Source organism: Salarias fasciatus, chromosome 10 (genome assembly GCF_902148845.1).
Source record: "Salarias fasciatus chromosome 10, fSalaFa1.1, whole genome shotgun sequence".
NCBI classification, from domain to species: Eukaryota; Metazoa; Chordata; class Actinopteri; order Blenniiformes; family Blenniidae; genus Salarias; species Salarias fasciatus.
Genome location: NC_043754.1, coordinates 218,474 through 237,783, shown reverse-complemented (window position 1 = coordinate 237,783; position 19,310 = coordinate 218,474). Strand labels below are relative to the sequence as shown.

Genomic DNA, 19,310 nt, shown 5'->3' with positions numbered 1-19,310 from the left:
GAAATGCGAGAGGAAGAGCCAGAGGAAGAGCCAGAGGAAGTGCGAGAGGAAGAGCCAGAGGAAGAGCCAGAGGAAGTGCGAGAGGAAGAGCCAGAGGAAGAGCCAGAGGAAGTGCGAGAGGAAGAGCAAGAGGAAGTGTGAGGAAGAGCGAGAGGGAGAACAAGAGGGAAAACCAGAGGAAGAGCCAGAGGAAGAGCGAGAGGAAGAGCCAGAGGAAGTGCGAGAGGAAGAGCCAGAGGAAGAGCAAGAGGAAGTGTGAGGAAGAGCGAGAGGGAGAACAAGAGGGAAAACCAGAGGAAGAGCCAGAGGAAGAGCGAGAGGAAGAGCCAGAGGAAGTGCGAGAGGAAGAGCCAGAGGAAGAGCCAGAGGAAGTGCGAGAGGAAGAGCCAGAGGAAGAGCCAGAGGAAGAGCCAGTGGGAGAACAAGAGGGAGAACAAGAGGGAAAACGAGAGGAAGAGCCAGAGGAAGTGTGAGAGGAAGAGCAAGAGGAAGAGCAAGAGGAAGAGCCAGAGGAAGAGCCAGTGGGAGAACAAGAGGGAGAACAAGAGGGAAAACGAGAAGAAGAGCCAGAGGAAGAGCCAGAGGAAGTGTGAGAGGAAGAGCAAGAGGAAGAGCCAGAGGAAGTGCGAGAGTAAGAGCCAGAGGGAGAACAAGAGGGAAAACGAGAGGAAGAGCCAGAGGAAATGCGAGAGGAAGAGCCAGAGGAAGAGCCAGAGGAAGTGCGAGAGGAAGAGCCAGAGGAAGAGCCAGAGGAAGTGCGAGAGGAAGAGCCAGAGGAAGAGCCAGAGGAAGTGCGAGAGGAAGAGCCAGAGGAAGAGCCAGAGGAAGAGCCAGAGGAAGTGCGAGAGGAAGAGCCAGAGGAAGAGCAAGAGGAAGTGTGAGGAAGAGCGAGAGGGAGAACAAGAGGGAAAACCAGAGGAAGAGCCAGAGGAAGAGCCAGAGGAAGTGCGAGAGGAAGTGCGAGAGGAAGAGCAAGAGGAAGCGCGAGAGGAAGAGCCAGAGGAAGAGCCAGAGGAAGTGCGAGAGGAAGAGCGAGAGGAAGAGCGAGAGGAAGAGCCAGAGGAAGTGCGAGAGGAAGAGCCAGAGGAAGAGCCAGAGGAAGTGCGAGAGGAAGAGCGAGAGGAAGAGCGAGAGGAAGAGCCAGAGGAAGTGCGAGAGGAAGAGCCAGAGGAAGAGCCAGAGGAAGTGCGAGAGGAAGAGCGAGAGGAAGAGCGAGAGGAAGAGCCAGAGGAAGTGCGAGAGGAAGAGCCAGTGGGAGAACAAGAGGGAGAACAAGAGGGAAAACGAGAGGAAGAGCCAGAGGAAGAGCCAGAGGAAGTGTGAGAGAAAGAGCAAGAGGAAGAGCCAGCGGAAGTGCGAGAGAAAGAGCGAGAGGAAGTGCGAGAGGATGAGCGAGAGGAAGTGCGAGAGGAAGAGCGAGAGGAAGTGCGAGAGGATGAGCGAGAGGATGAGCCAGAGGAAGAGCCAGAGGAAGTGTGAGAGGAAGAGCCAGAGGGAGAACAAGAGGGAAAACGAGAGGAAGAGCCAGAGGAAATGCGAGAGGAAGAGCCAGAGGAAGAGAGAGAGGAAGTGCGAGAGGAAGAGCCATAGGAAGAGCGAGTGGGAGAACAAGAGGGAGAACAAGAGGGAAAACGAGAGGAAGAGCCAGAGGAAGTGCGAGAGGAAGAGCCAGAGGAAGTGCGAGAGTAAGAGCCAGAGGGAGAACAAGAGGGAAAACGAGAGGAAGAGCCAGAGGAAATGCGAGAGGAAGAGTGAGAGGAAGAGCCAGAGGAAGAGAGAAAGGAAGTGCAAGAGGATGAGCGAGAGGAAGTGTGAGAGGAAGAGCAAGAGGAAGTGCGAGGAAGAGCGAGAGGGAGAACAAGAGGGAAAACCAGAGGAAGAGCCAGAGGAAGAGCGAGAGGAAGAGCCAGAGGAAGAGCCAGAGGAAGTGCGAGAGAAAGAGCAAGAGGAAGAGCCAGAGGAAGTGCGAGAGGAAGAGCCAGAGGGAGAACAAGAGGGAAAACCAGAGGAAGAGCCAGAGGAAAAGCCAGAGGAAGAGCCAGAGGAAGAGCCAGAGGAAGTGCGAGAGGAAGAGCCAGAGGGAGAACAAAAGGGAAAACGAGAAGAAGAGCCAGAGGAAGTGCGAGGGGAAGAGCGAGAGGAAATGCGAGAGGAAGAGCCAGAGGAAGAGCAAGAGGAAATGCGAGAGGAAGAGTGAGAGGAAGAGCAAGAGGAAATGCGAGAGGAAGAGTGAAAGCAAGAGCCAGAGGAAGAGAGAGAGGAAGTGCAAGAGGATTAGCGAGAGGAAATGCGAGAGGAAGAGTGAGAGGAAGAGCCAGAGGAAGAGAGAGAGGAAGTGCGAGAGGATGAGCGAGAGGAAGTGCGAGAGGAAGAGTGAGAGGAAGAGCAAGAGGAAGAGCCAGAGGAAGTGCAAGAGGAAGAGCTAGAGGGAGAACAAGAGGGAAAACGAGGAAGAGCCAGAGGAAGAGCCAGAGGAAGTGCGAGAGGAAGTGCGAGAGGAAGTGCGAGAGGAAGACCATGATGAAGACCAAGAGGAAGAGCCAGAGGAAGACCATGATGAAGACCATGATGAAGATGGGTCCAACCAGCTGCTCTGAATTCTTGGACCGGTGGTGCCGTCCTGCCTTCCTGTCCTTCAGTGTCTCTGAACCGGGGTTCCATCATGAGGGGGTGTTTACAGTCGGCTATTCCTCAGTCGGCTGTTCTTCAGTCGGCTGTTCCTCAGTCTGTTTTTTTAAGGCTTAATTTTTGGTGGCCACGCCCAGTGGGAGGGGCTTATCGGCCATTGGTTCTGTTGAGGCTCATCTTTGAGAGAGTTGTGAGAGACATGGTGACGTCAGTCAGTCACAGTCAGAAAGCTGACGGCACTGAGAGGACTTGTCTGAACGTAAAGCTGAGTGTGTTGTTGGTGCTGTGTTGTCTGGAGGAAGGTTCTAGAGTGGAGTTCCGAGCAGACCTAGAACCTGGTCCCACACTATTCTTTCTGTGCTGTGTGGAGGAAGGAACCGAAAGGGAGTGAAGATGTTCTTTTCTTTCTTTTTTCCAAACATTGCAGCTGTTTTTGGCCTCTGGTGTTTTTGGGACGTTTGAATAGAACCAGGTTAAACAGTCTTCAGGGACGCCATGGATTCTGAGACGCTTTGGTGGAACGAACCCCATCAAAAACACTGATGAAGGAAACCAAACCCCACGCTGCACCATGCTCCACCCCAACCCCAACCTGTTTCGAAAACATCAGATAAAGAAACTCACGATGGTGGTTTGGTTCCGCAGCCGCTCCCGGGCTTCCTCCTCCTCCTGCATCTTCTTCCTGTTTGCACACAGCGCAGAACACGACCCTCATTCCTGAGCTCTAATGCTGAAGGGTTTTTTTTTAGTTTTAGTTTATTCGTTTATTTGATCAGGGACAATGCACAATAAAACATTAATCCACAAAAGGAAAATATGCATGTGCCAGGTTATGGCAAAAAATGCTAATTTCCACCTGTAGCCCCTGGACAGGTTGATGTCATCAAATACAAACTATTAAAATCTACACAAGTAAAACATCAGCAATCAATCATTTTTAAAACCAATTTCACTTGTACACGATGGTCACAGTCACACACACAATACTGTTTGCCTCAGTCACTCAGTGTGTACAAGCCTGCTGAGACAGTCACCATGTTCTAGTAAGACGTCTAAACAGGCTGTCGTCTGAACACGCCATGATCTCGCTGGGAAGAGTGTTCCAGAGGCTCACCGCTTTGTAAGAAAATGACTGCTGAAAAGACGCTGAGACGCCGGTCCGCCGGTTGAACTGAAGCTGAAAGTGTTGTGAAGGAACATCAGGACGTTACAAACAGCTTCAAGCAGCTCAAGGAGTCAGTCGGTCCACATTCCTGGTTCTCCAGATCCCAGGAAGAACCCTCTAAACTACATCTTCACATCCTCCTCAGTGGGAGAGCCGCTGTGCCGTCCAGTTTCATGGCCATTTCCCAGGAGCCTTTGCTCTCTACGGTTTCAGAAAAACTGTTTCTATTCAACTGCAGGGATTTCTCACACTGTTTCCACACGAATGAACGAGCAGGGACGAGCGGCCAGCGGCGAGCAGGGACGAGTGGCGAGCGGCGAGCAGGGACGAGCGGCCAGCGGCGAGCAGGGACGAGCGGCCAGCGGCGAGCAGGGACGAGCGGCCAGCGGCGAGCAGGGACGAGCGGCCAGCGGCGAGCAGGGACGAGCGGCCAGCGGCGAGCAGGGACGAGCGGCCAGCGGCGAGCAGGGACGAGTGGCGAGCGGCGAGCAGGGACGAGCGGCCAGCGGTGAGCAGGGACGAGCGGCCAGCGGCGAGCAGGGACGAGCGGCCAGCGGCGAGACCAACCCTGTTCTTGATGAACTCCAGTCTGGTTCTAGGTTTAGCTGCTGGACCTCACAGAACCGTTCCATACAGTCCAACACGCAGTTCTGGAGCTGCCGGACCGCCTCGACTGCAACGCCCTGCATGTTGGCCTCAGTCGGTCGTCAGTCTCAGGTCTTCAGCCAGTACGGAACGCCAGTACGGAACGCCGGTACGGAACGCCGGTACGGAACGCCGGTACGGAACGCCGGTACGGAACGCCGGTACGGAACGCCAGTACGGAACGCCGGTACGGAACGCCAGTACGGAACGCCAGTACGGAACGCCGGTACGGAACGCCGGTACGGAACGCCGGTAGGGAACGCTGTGACGGAACGCTGTGACGGAACGTTGTGACGGAACGTTGTGACGGAACGCTGTGATGGAACGCCGGTACGGAACGCTGTGACGGAACACTGTGATGGAACGCTGTGATGGAACGCTGTAACGGAACGCTGTGACGGAACGTTGTGACGGAACGCTGTGACGGAACGCTGCGATGGAACGCTGTGACGGAACGCCGGTACGGAACGCTGTGATGGAACGCCGGTATGGAACGCTGTGATGGAACGCCGGTATGGAACGCTGTGATGGAACGCTGTAACGGAACGCTGTGACAGAACGTTGTGACGGAACGCTGTGACGGAACGCTGCGATGGAACGCTGTGACGGAACGCCGGTACGGAACGCTGTGACGGAACGCTGTGATGGAACGCCGGTATGGAACGCTGTGACGGAACGCTGTGATGGAACGCTGTGATGGAACGCTGTGACGGAACGCTGTGATGGAACGCTGTGATGGAACGCTGTAACGGAACGCTGTGACGGAACGTTGTGACGGAACGCTGTGATGGAACGCTGTGATGGAACGCTGTAACGGAACGCTGTGACGGAACGCTGTGATGGAACGCTGTGATGGAACGCTGTGATGGAACGCTGTGACGGAACGCTGTAACGGAACGCTGTGACGGAACGCTGTGACGGAACGCCGGTATGGAACGCTGTGACGGAACGCTGTGACGGAACGCCGGTATGGAACGCTGTGACGGAACGCCGGTACGGAACGCTGTGACGGAACACTGTGACAGAACGCTGTGACGGAATGCCGGTACGGAATGCTGCGACGGAACGCTGTGACGGAACGCTGTGACGGAATGCCGGTACGGAACGCTGTGACGGAACGCTGTGATGGAACGCTGTGACGGAACGCTGTGACGGAATGCCGGTACGGAACGCTGTGACGGAACACTGTGACAGGACGCTGTGACGGAATGCCGGTACGGAACGCTGTGACGGAACGCTGTGATGGAACGCTGTGACGGAACGCTGTGATGGAACGCTGTGACAGAACGCTGTGATGGAACGCCAGTATGGAACGCTGTGACGGAACGCTGTGACGGAACGCCGGTATGGAACGCTGTGATGGAACGCCAGTATGGAACGCTGTGACGGATTGCTGTGACGGAACGCCGGTATGGAATGCTGTGACGGAACGCTGTGACGGAACGCTGGTACGGAACGCTGTGACGGAACGCTGGTACGGAACGCTGTGACGGAACGTTGTGACGGAACGCTGTGATGGAACGCTGTGACGGAACGCCGGTATGGAACGCTGTGACGGAACGCTGTGACAGAATGCCGGTATGGAACGCTGTGACGGAACGCTGTGACGGAACGCCGGTATGGAACGCTGTGACGGAACGCCGGTACGGAACGCTGTGACGGAACACTGTGACAGAACGCTGTGACGGAATGCCGGTACGGAACGCTGTGACGGAACGCTGTGACGGAACGCTGTGATGGAACGCTGTGACGGAACACTGTGATGGAACGCCGGTATGTAACGCTGTGACGGAACGCTGTGATGGAACGCCGGTATGGAACGCTGTGACGGAACGCCGGTATGGAATGCTGTGACGGAACGCTGTGACGGAACGCCGGTACGGAACGCTGTGACGGAACGCTGTGATGGAACGCTGTGACGGAACGCTGTGACGGAATGCCGGTACGGAACGCTGTGACGGAACGCTGTGATGGAACGCTGTGACGGAACGCTGTGATGGAACGCTGTGACGGAACGCTGTGATGGAACGCTGTGACAGAACGCTGTGATGGAACGCCAGTATGGAACGCTGTGACGGAACGCTGTGACGGAACGCCGGTATGGAACGCTGTGATGGAACGCCAGTATGGAACGCTGTGACGGATTGCTGTGACGGAACGCCGGTATGGAATGCTGTGACGGAACGCTGTGACGGAACGCTGGTACGGAACGCTGTGACGGAACGCTGGTACGGAACGCTGTGACGGAACGTTGTGACGGAACGCTGTGATGGAACGCTGTGACGGAACGCCGGTATGGAACGCTGTGACGGAACGCTGTGACAGAATGCCGGTATGGAACGCTGTGACGGAACGCTGTGACGGAACGCCGGTATGGAACGCTGTGACGGAACGTTGTGATGGAACGCTGTGACGGAACGCCGGTATGGAACGCTGTGACGGAACGCTGTGACAGAATGCCGGTATGGAACGCTGTGACGGAACGCTGTGACGGAACGCCGGTATGGAACGCTGTGACGGAACGCCGGTACGGAACGCTGTGACGGAACACTGTGACAGAACGCTGTGACGGAATGCCGGTACGGAACGCTGTGACGGAACGCTGTGACGGAACGCTGTGATGGAACGCTGTGACGGAACACTGTGATGGAACGCCGGTATGGAACACTGTGACGGAACGCTGTGACGGAACGCCGGTATGTAACGCTGTGATGGAACGCCGGTATGGAACGCTGTGACGGAACGCCGGTATGGAATGCTGTGACGGAACGCTGTGACGGAACGCTGGTACGGAACGCTGTGACGGAACGCTGGTACGGAATGCTGTGACGGAACGCTGTGACGGAACGCTGGTACGGAACGCTGTGACGGAACGCTGGTACGGAACGCTGTGACGGAACGCTGTGACGGAACGCTGGTACGGAACGCTGTGACGGAACGCTGTGATGGTACGGAACGCTGTGATGGTACGGAACGCTGTGACGGAACGCTGTGATGGTACGGAACGCTGTGATGGTACGGAACGCTGTGACGGAACGCTGTGACGGAACGCTGTGACGGAACGCCGATATGGAAAGCTGTGACGGAACGCCGGTACGGAACGCTGGTACAAAACGCTGTGACGGAACGCCGGTACTGATTGTGAACAGACCGCTGTGCGGTGTCACTGCAGGTCCCCCTGCTGCTGCTGGCTGGCCTGGCTCCTTCCTGTCTGGGCCAGACAGGGTCTCTGGTTCTTCAGGTCTCAGTGACGGAGAACCAGCAGTGGAGCGATCCGTTTCTACCGTCGCTCCCAGATAGTGATCTCACGGCTCTCAGATTTCAGGATCGGCTCTTCTTTTTCCTGTTGCTGTTCTTCATTTGGACTTCTTCATTGACCAGCAGCACCACAGCGCCTCTCTGCACTGTGGAACCTTCTTCAGTACTGTAGAACCTTCTTCTGCACTGTGGAACCTCCTTCAGTACTGTAGAACCTTCTTCTGCACTGTGGAACCTTCTTCAGTACTGTAGAACCTTCTTCTGCACTGTAGAACCTTCTTCTGCACTGTAGAACCTCCTTCAGTACTGAGTGGACTCTCCTCAGAACTACGGAACCTTTCTGTGCACTATGGAACTGTCCTCAGGTTTAGGGTTAGTCTTCCTGTTCTGTCTGTACTTTGGGACCTTTTGACCGACTGACCAGCTGACCGACTGACGACTGACCAGCTGACCGACTGACCAGCTGACCGACTGACCGACTGACCAGCTGACCGACTGACCAACTGACCAGCTGACCGACTGACGACTGACCAGCTGACCGACTGACCGACTGACCAGCTGACCGACTGACCAGCTGACCAGCTGACCAGCTGACCGACTGACGACTGACCAGCTGACCGACTGACCAGCTGACTGACCGACCAGCTGACCAACTGACCAGCTGACCGACTGACCGACCGACCAGCTGACCGACTGACCAGATGACCGACTGACCAGCTGACCGACTGACCGACCGACCAGCTGACTGACCGACCAGCTGACTGACCGACCAGCAGACTGACCGACCAGCTGACCGACTGACCGACCGACCAGCTGACTGACCGACCAGCAGACTGACCGACTAGCTGACCGACCGACCGACCAGCTGACTGACCGACCAGCTGACTGACCGACCAGCTGACCGACCGACCGACCAGCTGACCGACCGACCAGCTGACCAGCTGACCGACTGACTAAATGACTGACCTGCCAGTCTCACTGATCGACCGACCAGCCGACTGACCAGGTAATCGACCAACTGACTGACTGACCAAGCAGCTGACGGACCAGCTGACCTACCGACCGACCAGCTGACCGACCCACCGACCAGCTGACCGACCCACCGACCATCTGACCGACCCACCGACCAGCTGACCGAACCAGCGACCAGCTGACCGACCCACCGACCAGCTGACTGACCCACCGACCAGCTGACCGACCCACCGACCAGCTGACCGACCCACCGACCAGCTGACCGACCCACCGACCAGCTGACCTACCGACCGACCAGCTGACCGACCCACCGACCAGCTGACCGACCCACCGACCAGCTGACCGACCCACCGACCAGCTGACCAAGCATCTCCCACCTGTGCTCCTCGATCTGCTGCTCCCTCTCGCGGTACCTCCTCTCTCGGTTCTCCTGCTCTTTCTTCTCCAGCTCCATTCGCTCCTCCTCGAAGCGCTGCCGCTCCTCCACCACCTTCCTCCTCTCCTCCTCCTTTCTCAGCTCCTCCTCACGCTGGACACGCCCACAGAAAGAAACCAGGGAGAAGTTGAAGAACATTAGGAGAACGTGAGAAGAACAGGAGAAGAACATGAAAGAAGATGAGAAAAACACAAGAAGTACTTTAGAAAAACATTGGTATGAACCGTAGGAGAACCCAAATGCAGAACCACACAAACAGCAGCTTATTGAAGACCAACAGAGGTGAGAGAGAGAGAGAGAGAGAGAGAGAGGGAGAGAGAGAGAGAGAGAGAGAGAGAGAGAGAGAGAGAGAGAGAGAGAGACTTGACAAACAGGAATAACACAAGAACACGTAAAGACATGGATAACTTCAGAAAAACACAAGAAGAACTGGACAAGAGCATTAGCAGAACATGACAAGAACTTCAGAAAATGTGAAGAACCGACAGAGAGCAGCGCTTCGTTCCAGGACAGAGTCTCTGGTTTTAAAATGACTGTTCTCTACGCCAGTTATTTAATGACCAGCTAATGACCAGGTAACGACCAGCTACTGACCAGCTAATGACCAGCTAATGACCAGGTAACGACCAGCTAACAACCAGCTAATGACCAGGTAATGACCAGCTAATGACCTGCTAACAACCAGCTAATGACCAGGTAATGACCAGCTAATGACCTGCTAACAACCAGCTAATGACCAGGTAATGACCAGGTAATGACCAGCTAATGACCAGGTAATGACCAGCTACTGACCAGCTAACGACCAGCTAACGACCAGCTAACAACCAGCTAATGACCAGGTAATGACCAGCTAATGACCTGCTAACAACCAGCTAATGACCAGGTAACGACCAGCTAATGACCAGGTAATGACCAGGTAATGACCAGCTAATGACCAGGTAATGACCAGGTAATGACCAGGTAATGACCAGCTAATGACCAGGTAATGACCAGCTACTGACCAGCTAACGACCAGCTAATGACCAGGTAATGACCAGCTACTGACCAGGTAATGACCAGCTACTGACCAGCTAACGACCAGCTAATGACCTGCTAACGACCAGCTAATGACCAGGTAACGACCAGCTAATGACCAGGTAATGACCAGGTAATGACCAGCTAATGACCAGGTAATGACCAGCTACTGACCAGCTAACAACCAGCTACTGACCAGCTAACGACCAGCTAACAACCAGCTAATGACCAGGTAATGACCAGCTAATGACCTGCTAACAACCAGCTAATGACCAGGTAATGACCAGCTAATGACCAGGTAATGACCAGCTAATGACCAGGTAATGACCAGCTACTGACCAGCTAACGACCAGCTAATGACCAGGTAACGACCAGCTAACAACCAGCTAATGACCAGCTAATGACCAGGTAACGACCAGCTAATGACCAGCTAACGACCAGCTAACAACCAGCTAATGACCAGCTAACGACCAGCTAACAACCAGCTAATGACCAGCTAATGACCAGGTAATGACCAGCTAATGACCTGCTAACAACCAGCTAATGCCAGCCCCCCACCCCTACAGCTGCCACCCCCACCCCCACAGCTGCCACCCCCCACCCCCACCCCTACAGCTGCCACCCCCACCCCCACAGCTGCCACCCCCCACCCCCACCCCTACAGCTGCCACCCCCACCCCCACAGCTGCCACCCCCCACCCCCACCCCTACAGCTGCCATCCCCACCCCCACAGCTGCCACCCCCCACCCCCACCCCTACAGCTGCCACCCCCCACCCCCACAGCTGCCACCCCCCCACCCCCCACAGCTGCCACCCCCCACCCCCCACAGCTGCCAGCCCCCCACCCCCACCCCTACAGCTGCCACCCCCACAGCTGCCAGCCCACCCCCCCACAGCTGCCACCCCCACAGCTGCCACCCCCCACCCCCACAGCTGCCACCCCCCACCCCCATAGCTGCCACCCCCCACCCCCACCCCCACAGCTGCCACCAACCACCCCCACCCCTACAGCTGCCACCCCCACAGCTGCCAGCCCACCCCCCCACAGCTGCCAGCCCCCCACCCCCACCCCTACAGCTGCCACCCCCACAGCTGCCACCCCCCACCCCCACCCCCACAGCTGCCACCCCCCACCCCCACCCCTACAGCTGCCACCCCCACAGCTGCCACCCCCCACCCCCACCCCTACAGCTGCCACCCCCCACCCCCACCCCTACAGCTGCCACCCCCACAGCTGCCACCCCCCACCCCCACCCCTACAGCTGCCACCCCCACAGCTGCCACCCCCCACCCCCACCCCTACAGCTGCCACCCCCACAGCTGCCACCCCCCACCCCCACCCCTACAGCTGCCACCCCTACAGCTGCCACCCCCACAGCTGCCACCCCCCACCCCCACCCCTACAGCTGCCACCCCCACAGCTGCCACCCCCCACCCCCACCCCTACAGCTGCCACCCCCACAGCTGCCACCCCCCACCCCCACCCCTACAGCTGCCACCCCCACAGCTGCCACCCCCCACCCCCACCCCCACAGCTGCCACCCCCACAGCTGCCACCCCCACAGCTGCCACCCCCCACCCCCACCCCTACAGCTGCCACCCCACAGCTGCCACCCCCCACCCCCACCCCCACAGCTGCCACCCCCACAGCTGCCACCCCCACAGCTGCCACCCCCCACCCCCACCCCTACAGCTGCCACCCCCACAGCTGCCAGCCCACCCCCACCGCCTGAGGTGGTTCAGCAGAGTCCATTAGAGTCCAGGTCTGATCCTACAGTACTGGATTTGGTCTCTGCTGGGCCTCACCCACCTTCGCCGCCTCCCAGAACTCCTCCCTGTTGATTTTCTTCATCTCCACCTCTGCATTGGTCTTCTGGTACACGGTGCCCTGCAGCAGGGAGACAGCAAACCAATCCAATCCTGTCCAAATGTATTTATATCGCACATTTTAACAACTAAAGACAGTTTCCAAAGTGCTGCACAGACAACAAATTCAACATCACACAATAAAAAAGAGATAAAAAAAAATAAAATCAGAATAAAATAACAATAAAAATATAACACAATATAGAAATAGGATTAAAAACCCAGAGGACCACACAACTCCACGGTGTTAAAAGCCAGAGAATAAAAGTGGGCCTTAAGACGAGACTTAAAACACTCAACTGTGGGAGCTGTTCGGACGTGGAGGGGCAGAGCGTTCCAGGGTTTGGGACCACAGAGAAGACCCTGTCCCCTCGGGTCTTAAGTCTCGTCTTAGGCACCTCGAGCTGGAGCTGGCCTTCAGACCTCAAGGCGCGCTGGGGCTGGTAAATTTGGATGAGGTCTGAGATGTACCGAGGGGCCAGTCCGCTTAAGGCTTTAAACACAAACAATAACATCTTAAAATCAATTCTGAAACGAACAGGGAGCCAGTGCAAGGACGCTAACATGGGGGTTATGTGAGGTATTTCTTCCTCCCAGTTAAAAGGCGTGCCGCAGAGTTTTGGACTAACTGTAAGCGGGAGAGAGCGTTCTGGCTGATGCCTGAGTAAAGTGTGTTACAGTAGTCCAAACGAGAAGAGATAAAAGTGTGCATAACCTGTTCAAAAGACCAAAAGACTGTTCAAAAACCAAAACCTTTTAGTCCTCTGTGAATGTTCAGAGTCCATCTGACCCGGTTCAGAGTCCATCTGACCCGGTTCAGGGCCAATCTGACCCGGTTCAGAGTCCATCTGACCCGGTTCAGAGTCCATCTGACCCGGTTCAGGGCCAATCTGACCCGGTTCAGAGTCCATCTGACCCGGTTCAGGATCAATCCCGGTTCAGGGCCAATCTGACCCGGTTCAGAGTCCATCTGACCCGGTTCAGGATCAATCCCGGTTCAGGGCCAATCTGACCCGGTTCAAAGCTGATCTGAGTCGATCTGCTCCGGTTCAGAGCCACTTCCACTCACTGGGTCCGGGTTTCCTCGGTTAATCAGTGGATCAGCTGTTGGGATAGAAGCCCAGTTAGGACTGATTGGACCCGTTGAGTCCAGGTTCTCATTAGATCAATGGATCAGCTGATTGATGTTCTGTCTGCGATCCCTCAAGCACGGCTCTTGTCCACCTCAGAGACAGCCTCTTGGTCCAGGGTTCTGGTGTTCTGGCTTTTTAGTCTCCCACAGTGGAATCGACCATCGATCCCAGAGAGAGAATCAGAGATCATTTCATTTTCATTGGACGCGGCTCACAGGTTTGCGCCATCAATCCACGACTCCATCAAGCTCATTTTCCCAGCACCACCTTACAGAACAGTTCCTGAAAGTCCTGTGTGTGTCCAGCAGGACGTGCTGTGTGTCTCCTGTGTCTCCTGTGTGTCTAATGTGTGTCTCATGTGTGTGTCTTCTGTGTCTCTCCTGTGTGTCTAATGTGTGTCTCCTTTGTGTGTCTCCTGTGTCTCCTGTGTGTCTCCTGTGTCTCCTGTGTCTACTGTGTGTCTCCTGTGTGTCTCCTGTGTGTGTGTCCTGTGTGTGTCCAGACTCACCACGTCTCCCTGTTCGTCCTCCCGGGTTCTCAGGCGGATCAGAACCGGACTGGCTGCAGCCGCCGAGCCGTTAGTGAGTCTCTGTCCAATGGCCGAAGGGTCGACGTCCTCCAGACTGCTGGCGTTCACCGTGACCTCCACCCCCTGATGGAGACAAGACATCCAGTGACCTCCACCCCCTGATGGAGACAAGACATCCAGTGACCTCCACCCCCTGATGGAGACAAGACATCCAGTGACCTCCACCCCCTGATGGAGACAAGACATCCAGTGACCTCCGCCCCCTGATGGAGACAAGACATCCAGTGACCTCCGCCCCCTGATGGAGACAAGACATCCAGTGACCTCCGCCCCCTGATGGAGACAAGACATCCAGTGACCTCCGCCCCCTGATGGAGACAAGACATCCAGTGACCTCCGCCCCCTGATGGAGACAAGACATCCAGTGACCTCCAACAAAAGTGGCCGGCACACAGTGATATCTGGCCGCCAGATGATTTAAAGTGCGTTCCCACCGGACGCGCTGCCAGCGTCACGTCCGTTGCTTTTACATTCACAGTCTCTGGTGGACGAGCTTCAACGGACCGCACGCCCATCAGGCGCTTTTTGAGCCTGGCTTTGCGAGCTTTTCGAGCATTGGCGTCACGCGTTGCAGGCGTCAACGCCTGAAGCTGGGAAAATTGAACTTTGGAAGCGTCAACGCGAGCGTCATCCAATCACAGACGAGCGCTCTGAGCGCCGATGCGGGCCAGAAGGTCGTCAAACCGGCCCGGGAGAGGCCGAAAGCGAACCTCGTCCTCACGCAGCTCCTGGAGCAAACGGTGAAATTCGCCAAGTTGCGAACGCCGCTGTAGGACGGGATGAACCCAAAAATGTCGCACAGGCGCCTGACGACGCCGTTTTCTGGCTTTCTTTATTAAATAAAGCCGAGCCAGTGTCTCCATGGGATCCACTATTGTCAACATGAAGACAGGACACAGAAGCTCCTCCCACTCCCGCCAGTGAGCTGCAGCGCGTTGCGAGCGTTGCGTGTAGATGAACACGCGTCGAATTCCACACTTTACATGCATCAACTTTGAGGTGTCAGTGACGCCTGTGACGCAACGTGTCCGGTGGGAACGCGCCTTTAGAGACTCTGAGGCAGCAGCTGGGTGGAGGCAGTAACTCCGCCCATTAACCTGTCAGGATCGGCTCCTCCTGATCCTCCTCCATCACCTGTGGAACACCTGGAACCCTCTGATCCAGAGAACTGCCTGCCTCAGGAGTGAAGCTGCAGCTGTGAGGCGTTCAGGGTCCAAAGTCACAATCCGGCTCTTTTTAGATCAGAGGTCTGGTGGAACATGAGTAAAGACCATAGATCGGTAATATAGTGGATAGAGCTTTCGTGACGTCCCCACAGCGTTCCCAAATGCCGTTCTGCAGACTCCAGCGAGTCCAGCAGGACGTCTCCATATTGGACATTTGAGACCGGATGTAAATGTGATTGGTCCAGCCCGTCACGTGACCGCACCGCGGGGACAGAGGAGGCGCTGTGATAGGGCCATTTATGCAAAACCTTAACTCTAGTTCTAGAAACTAGAGACAGAGACCAGAACCTGTTCTGAAACCGGAGCTTTATGTTTATTTTCACTCTGAAAATCAGCATTTTTGAAACCAGCATCATCGCCCCCTGCTGGAGTTTCCCTGGAATTACAGCTTTTTTGCACTTCACCATCATCTTCATGTTTTATGAGCGGAGGCGGCGCCTAGTAAAGACTCACGGTCGGAGCTTCTATATGTTCGTTTCTCAGGAACCGCGATCGTTCACAACATTGAAATGGTTCTAAATTATTGGCAATACAGAACTAGAATTATTTATTAGAAGGTGCTTTCCACATTTCACACACATTCTTGTCGTAGAAGCAGTGTTGGGACAAACGCATTATTAGGGACCTGTCTCTATTGTTCGTTGTCCGTTTTTTCGTGGTTCATGGCTCTTATTAGGGACCCTCCAGGCCACCTTGTCTGGAGGGCAAGGTCTCTATTGTTCTTCCGGTGTTTTTTTTGTCATGGTTATTATTATTCCAACGCCCAAACAAACTCTAATTTGACCCCCTAAACATGCACGAAAACTCACCAAATTTGGCACGCCTGTCTGGACCAGCGAAACATTTGATAAAATGGAAAAATTAAGCCCCTCTGCTCTCTAGCGCCACCTAGAAACAGTAAAATTGTTGCTACGGCCCGCAGGAATGTCGTAGAGGGATCAAACCAACGTTCACGCGTTCGTCTCACCGAGATCTAAAATTCACGTACTGACACCCCTGACCTAAATCTAACAGGAAGTCCGCGATTTCCCTTTCAAAGTAAAATTTTGCTCAAAATCACTCCTCACAAAAAAATTATCTCCTCCAAGACCGTTTGTCGTACAGACATAAGAGTCACGCGACATGATAGAGGACAAGTTTCTCTACAAAAGTCTCACAGTGTGGCTTTAATTAGCGTTCAAAGTTGGAAGTCTGAAATCCTGCCTTGCTCCTGCCCTCATACGTTATAATGGGGAAAAAAGGAAGAAAAGTCACCTTTTTTCAGCACCTCAAACAAGCATCGACTGCGGCTAAACCGTGACTCCTATGAACAAACCGAGCACACGAGAAGCCTCACAAGGTCCTTCCGAACAAGATGATGTTACATAAGTGTTAAAAATTTCATGATAAATGTACGTTTTCACAGGTATGAAAAGGTGTGCGCTCTGCATTTTTTTTGCTCTCAGTTATAATGGAGCCGGATGGGGAAAAATCTTGCGCTTCTCACAAACTGAGGCCTCTACGGTCCAAACTAAAAGTCTGAATGCTCTGAAAGACTCACCAACTGAAAGACAACGAATTTTCCTATCAAACGTGATATTTTTTGTTCAGTTTTGCCAAACAGGAAAGGAACAAGGAGCAGTTGTTTCCCAAACAGAAACTTTTATTTTCTGCTCTCTCCACTCTAACTGACATGACCATATATGGGCATACGGTGCAGTTACACAGCTGACAGCAGCTGTCAATCAAACTCTGACACTCAGTGCCTTCATTCAGTGACTGTCAAAAGCAGATGGGAGAAGCTAACAGCTCCATGTTAGTGGATGGGAGATGCTAACAACTCCATGTTAGTGGATGGGACATGCTAACAACACCATGATAGTGGATGACAGATGCTAACAACTCCATGTTAGTGGATGGGAGAAGCTAACAGCTCCATGTTAGTGGATGGGACATGCTAACAACTCCATGTTAGTGGATGACAGATGCTAACAGCTACATGTTAGTCGATGGGACATGCTAACAACTCTATGTTAGTGGGTGGACGTCTCAGTCGTGGGCCGGCAAGGAGGCTCGGTCCCGACCAATGCCGCTTGCGGCTTTAATTATTCCTACGCCCAAACGAATGCAAATTTGACCCCCTAAACATGCACGAAAACTCACCAAATTCGGCACGCACATCATGACCCGTAAAAACATTTTGTAAAATGAAAAAATTAACCCGATCTGCTCTCTAGCGCCACCTAAAAACAGTAAAATTGTCACCACGGCCCACAGGAATGTCGCAGAGAGATAAAACCAACACTCACGTGTTCGTCTTATTGAGATCTACAATTCACGCTGACACCCCTGACCTAAATCCAACAGGAAGTCTGTGATTTCACTTTCAAGGTAAAATTTTGCTCAAAATCACTCCTCACAAAAAAATAATCTCCTCCGAGACCGTTTGTCGTACAGACATAAGAGTCACATGATGTGATAGAGGAGAAGTTTCTCTACAAAAGTTGTGAACAACTTTGTCAAAAGTCTAACGGTGTGGATTTTATTAGCGCTCAAAGTTGGAAGTCTGAAATCCTGAGTTGCTGCAGCCCTCATCCATTATAATGGAGAAAAAGGGGAAAAAGTTGTCTTTTTTCATCACCTCAAACAAGTGGCGAGTGTGGCTAAATCGTGACTCCTATTAACAAACCGAGCACACGTAAAGCCTCACCAGGTTCTCCCGAACAAGATGATGTTACATAAGTGTTAAAAATTTCATGATATATGTATGTTTTCACAGGTATGAGAAGGTGTGCGCTCTGCATTTTTTTTGCTCTCAGTTATAATGGAGCCGGATGGGGAAAAATCTTGCGTTCCTCACAAACTGAGGCCTCTACGGTCCAAACTAAAAGTCTGACTGCTCTGAAAGCCTCACCAACTGAAAGACAACTAATTTTCCTATCAAACGTGATATTTTTTGTTCAGTTTTGGCAAACAGGAAAGGAACAAGGAGCGGTTGTTTCCAAAACAGAAGCTTTCATTTTCTCCTCTCTCCACTCTAACTGACATGACCATATATGGGCATACGGTGCAGTTACAAGCAGATGGCAGATGCTAACAACTCCATGTTAGTAGATGAGAGATGCTAGTGGTGCTAAAAAACCCATGTTAACAGATGACAGATGCTAAGAGCTAGTTATTATTCCCTCGTGGAAACAAACTCAAGTTTGACCCCCTAAACATGCACAAAAACTCACCAAATTTGCCAAATTCCTCCTGGTGTGGTGACTGTGTGTATTACATATGTCTGGTAAAAATGGTGGAGGTACAGAAAACATTAAAGTGGACCTATTATGCTATTTTTCAATCAAGTCATATCGGTCACAGAAGCCCCAAAACATAGTATATAAGTTTGTTTGCCCCAAATTCATCTTATGTTCGGAGTTTGAGCGGTCTAAGAAGTGGCTCTGAGGAGCCCTCGTCCGAACAGCCTGATTTTCACAGCCTACTGTACAGGATGCACTTGAACGCATCTGGACACGCCCACTCTCTCATCTGCAGACAGATCAATACTTTATAATGCATCTCCAACATTTCATTAAATATTATTCGCAAAAAAGAACAGATTAGGTTGCATGTACATGATGGATTCTGACCTGAAACTTTACCACTAAACTAATCAGCTATCTGGAAGAGCTTCAGCTGATAATCCTCTCCTGATCAACATGTAACTGTCTGTTGTCTGAAGAACTCAGCCGGTCAGGAAACGCCTCCCCTGCTGAGGCTGAAGGGCCGGAGCACAGCCAGACCGGCTCAGATCTTCAAAAACTCTTCTTCTGAATGAGACGGCAGAAATGAGCTCCACTGAGCGCTGCAGCTGGATGAATGAATGAATGAATGAATGAATGAATGAATGAATGAATGAATTGATAAGTGGATGAATGAATGAATGAATGAACGAATGAGGAAATTCAACTCTGTGTGTCTGAAAGTGGGCGGAGTCAGACACAAAGTGTAGGTTTGGAGGGGTTAGCCTGCTCCGGACTAGGTTATTTCCAGACTCTGGGTCAGGCTCTTGGGCTCTCGGGTCTGCACCCCGGGCCCGGAGTGGGCTGGCTCCTGCCGGTCCTGGCTCCCTGGGGCCTCCGGGGTTCCCGGCTGGGGTTCCCAGTCTTTCCTCTGCCCTCTTCTGGACCGGAGCGGGCGTCTGCCTGGGGGAGCGGCTCGGATCTGGGCTCTGGGGTGACCGCCGGTTATCTGGGCCCTGAGGGCCTCTCTCACCGGCTTTTGGCCTTCTCAGGGGTCAGAGGTCATATATGCATGAAACACTATCACTATCACATTTGCATGATCATGCTGATCACTCTTCACATTCTACCTGTGGACTCAGTCACCCAGGTTTCCTGTGGTGGTCAGACT

The 19,310-nt window shown here is 53.7% G+C and overlaps 1 protein-coding gene across 1 annotated transcript in view; it reads right to left on the bottom strand.

Moving 5' to 3' along the window:
* The window catches only part of dbn1 (drebrin 1), a 53,954-nt gene that overhangs the window by 17,578 nt on the left and 17,066 nt on the right, over positions 1 to 19,310 (bottom strand). Inside the window, exons 5-8 of the mRNA XM_030101278.1 lie at positions 13,627 to 13,774; positions 11,930 to 12,007; positions 9,046 to 9,197; positions 3,253 to 3,310 (exon numbers count right to left, since the gene is read on the bottom strand). Of these exons, the coding sequence (XP_029957138.1) occupies positions 3,253 to 3,310; positions 9,046 to 9,197; positions 11,930 to 12,007; positions 13,627 to 13,774 (436 nt within the window). The remainder of the gene's footprint in view (positions 1 to 3,252; positions 3,311 to 9,045; positions 9,198 to 11,929; positions 12,008 to 13,626; positions 13,775 to 19,310) is intronic.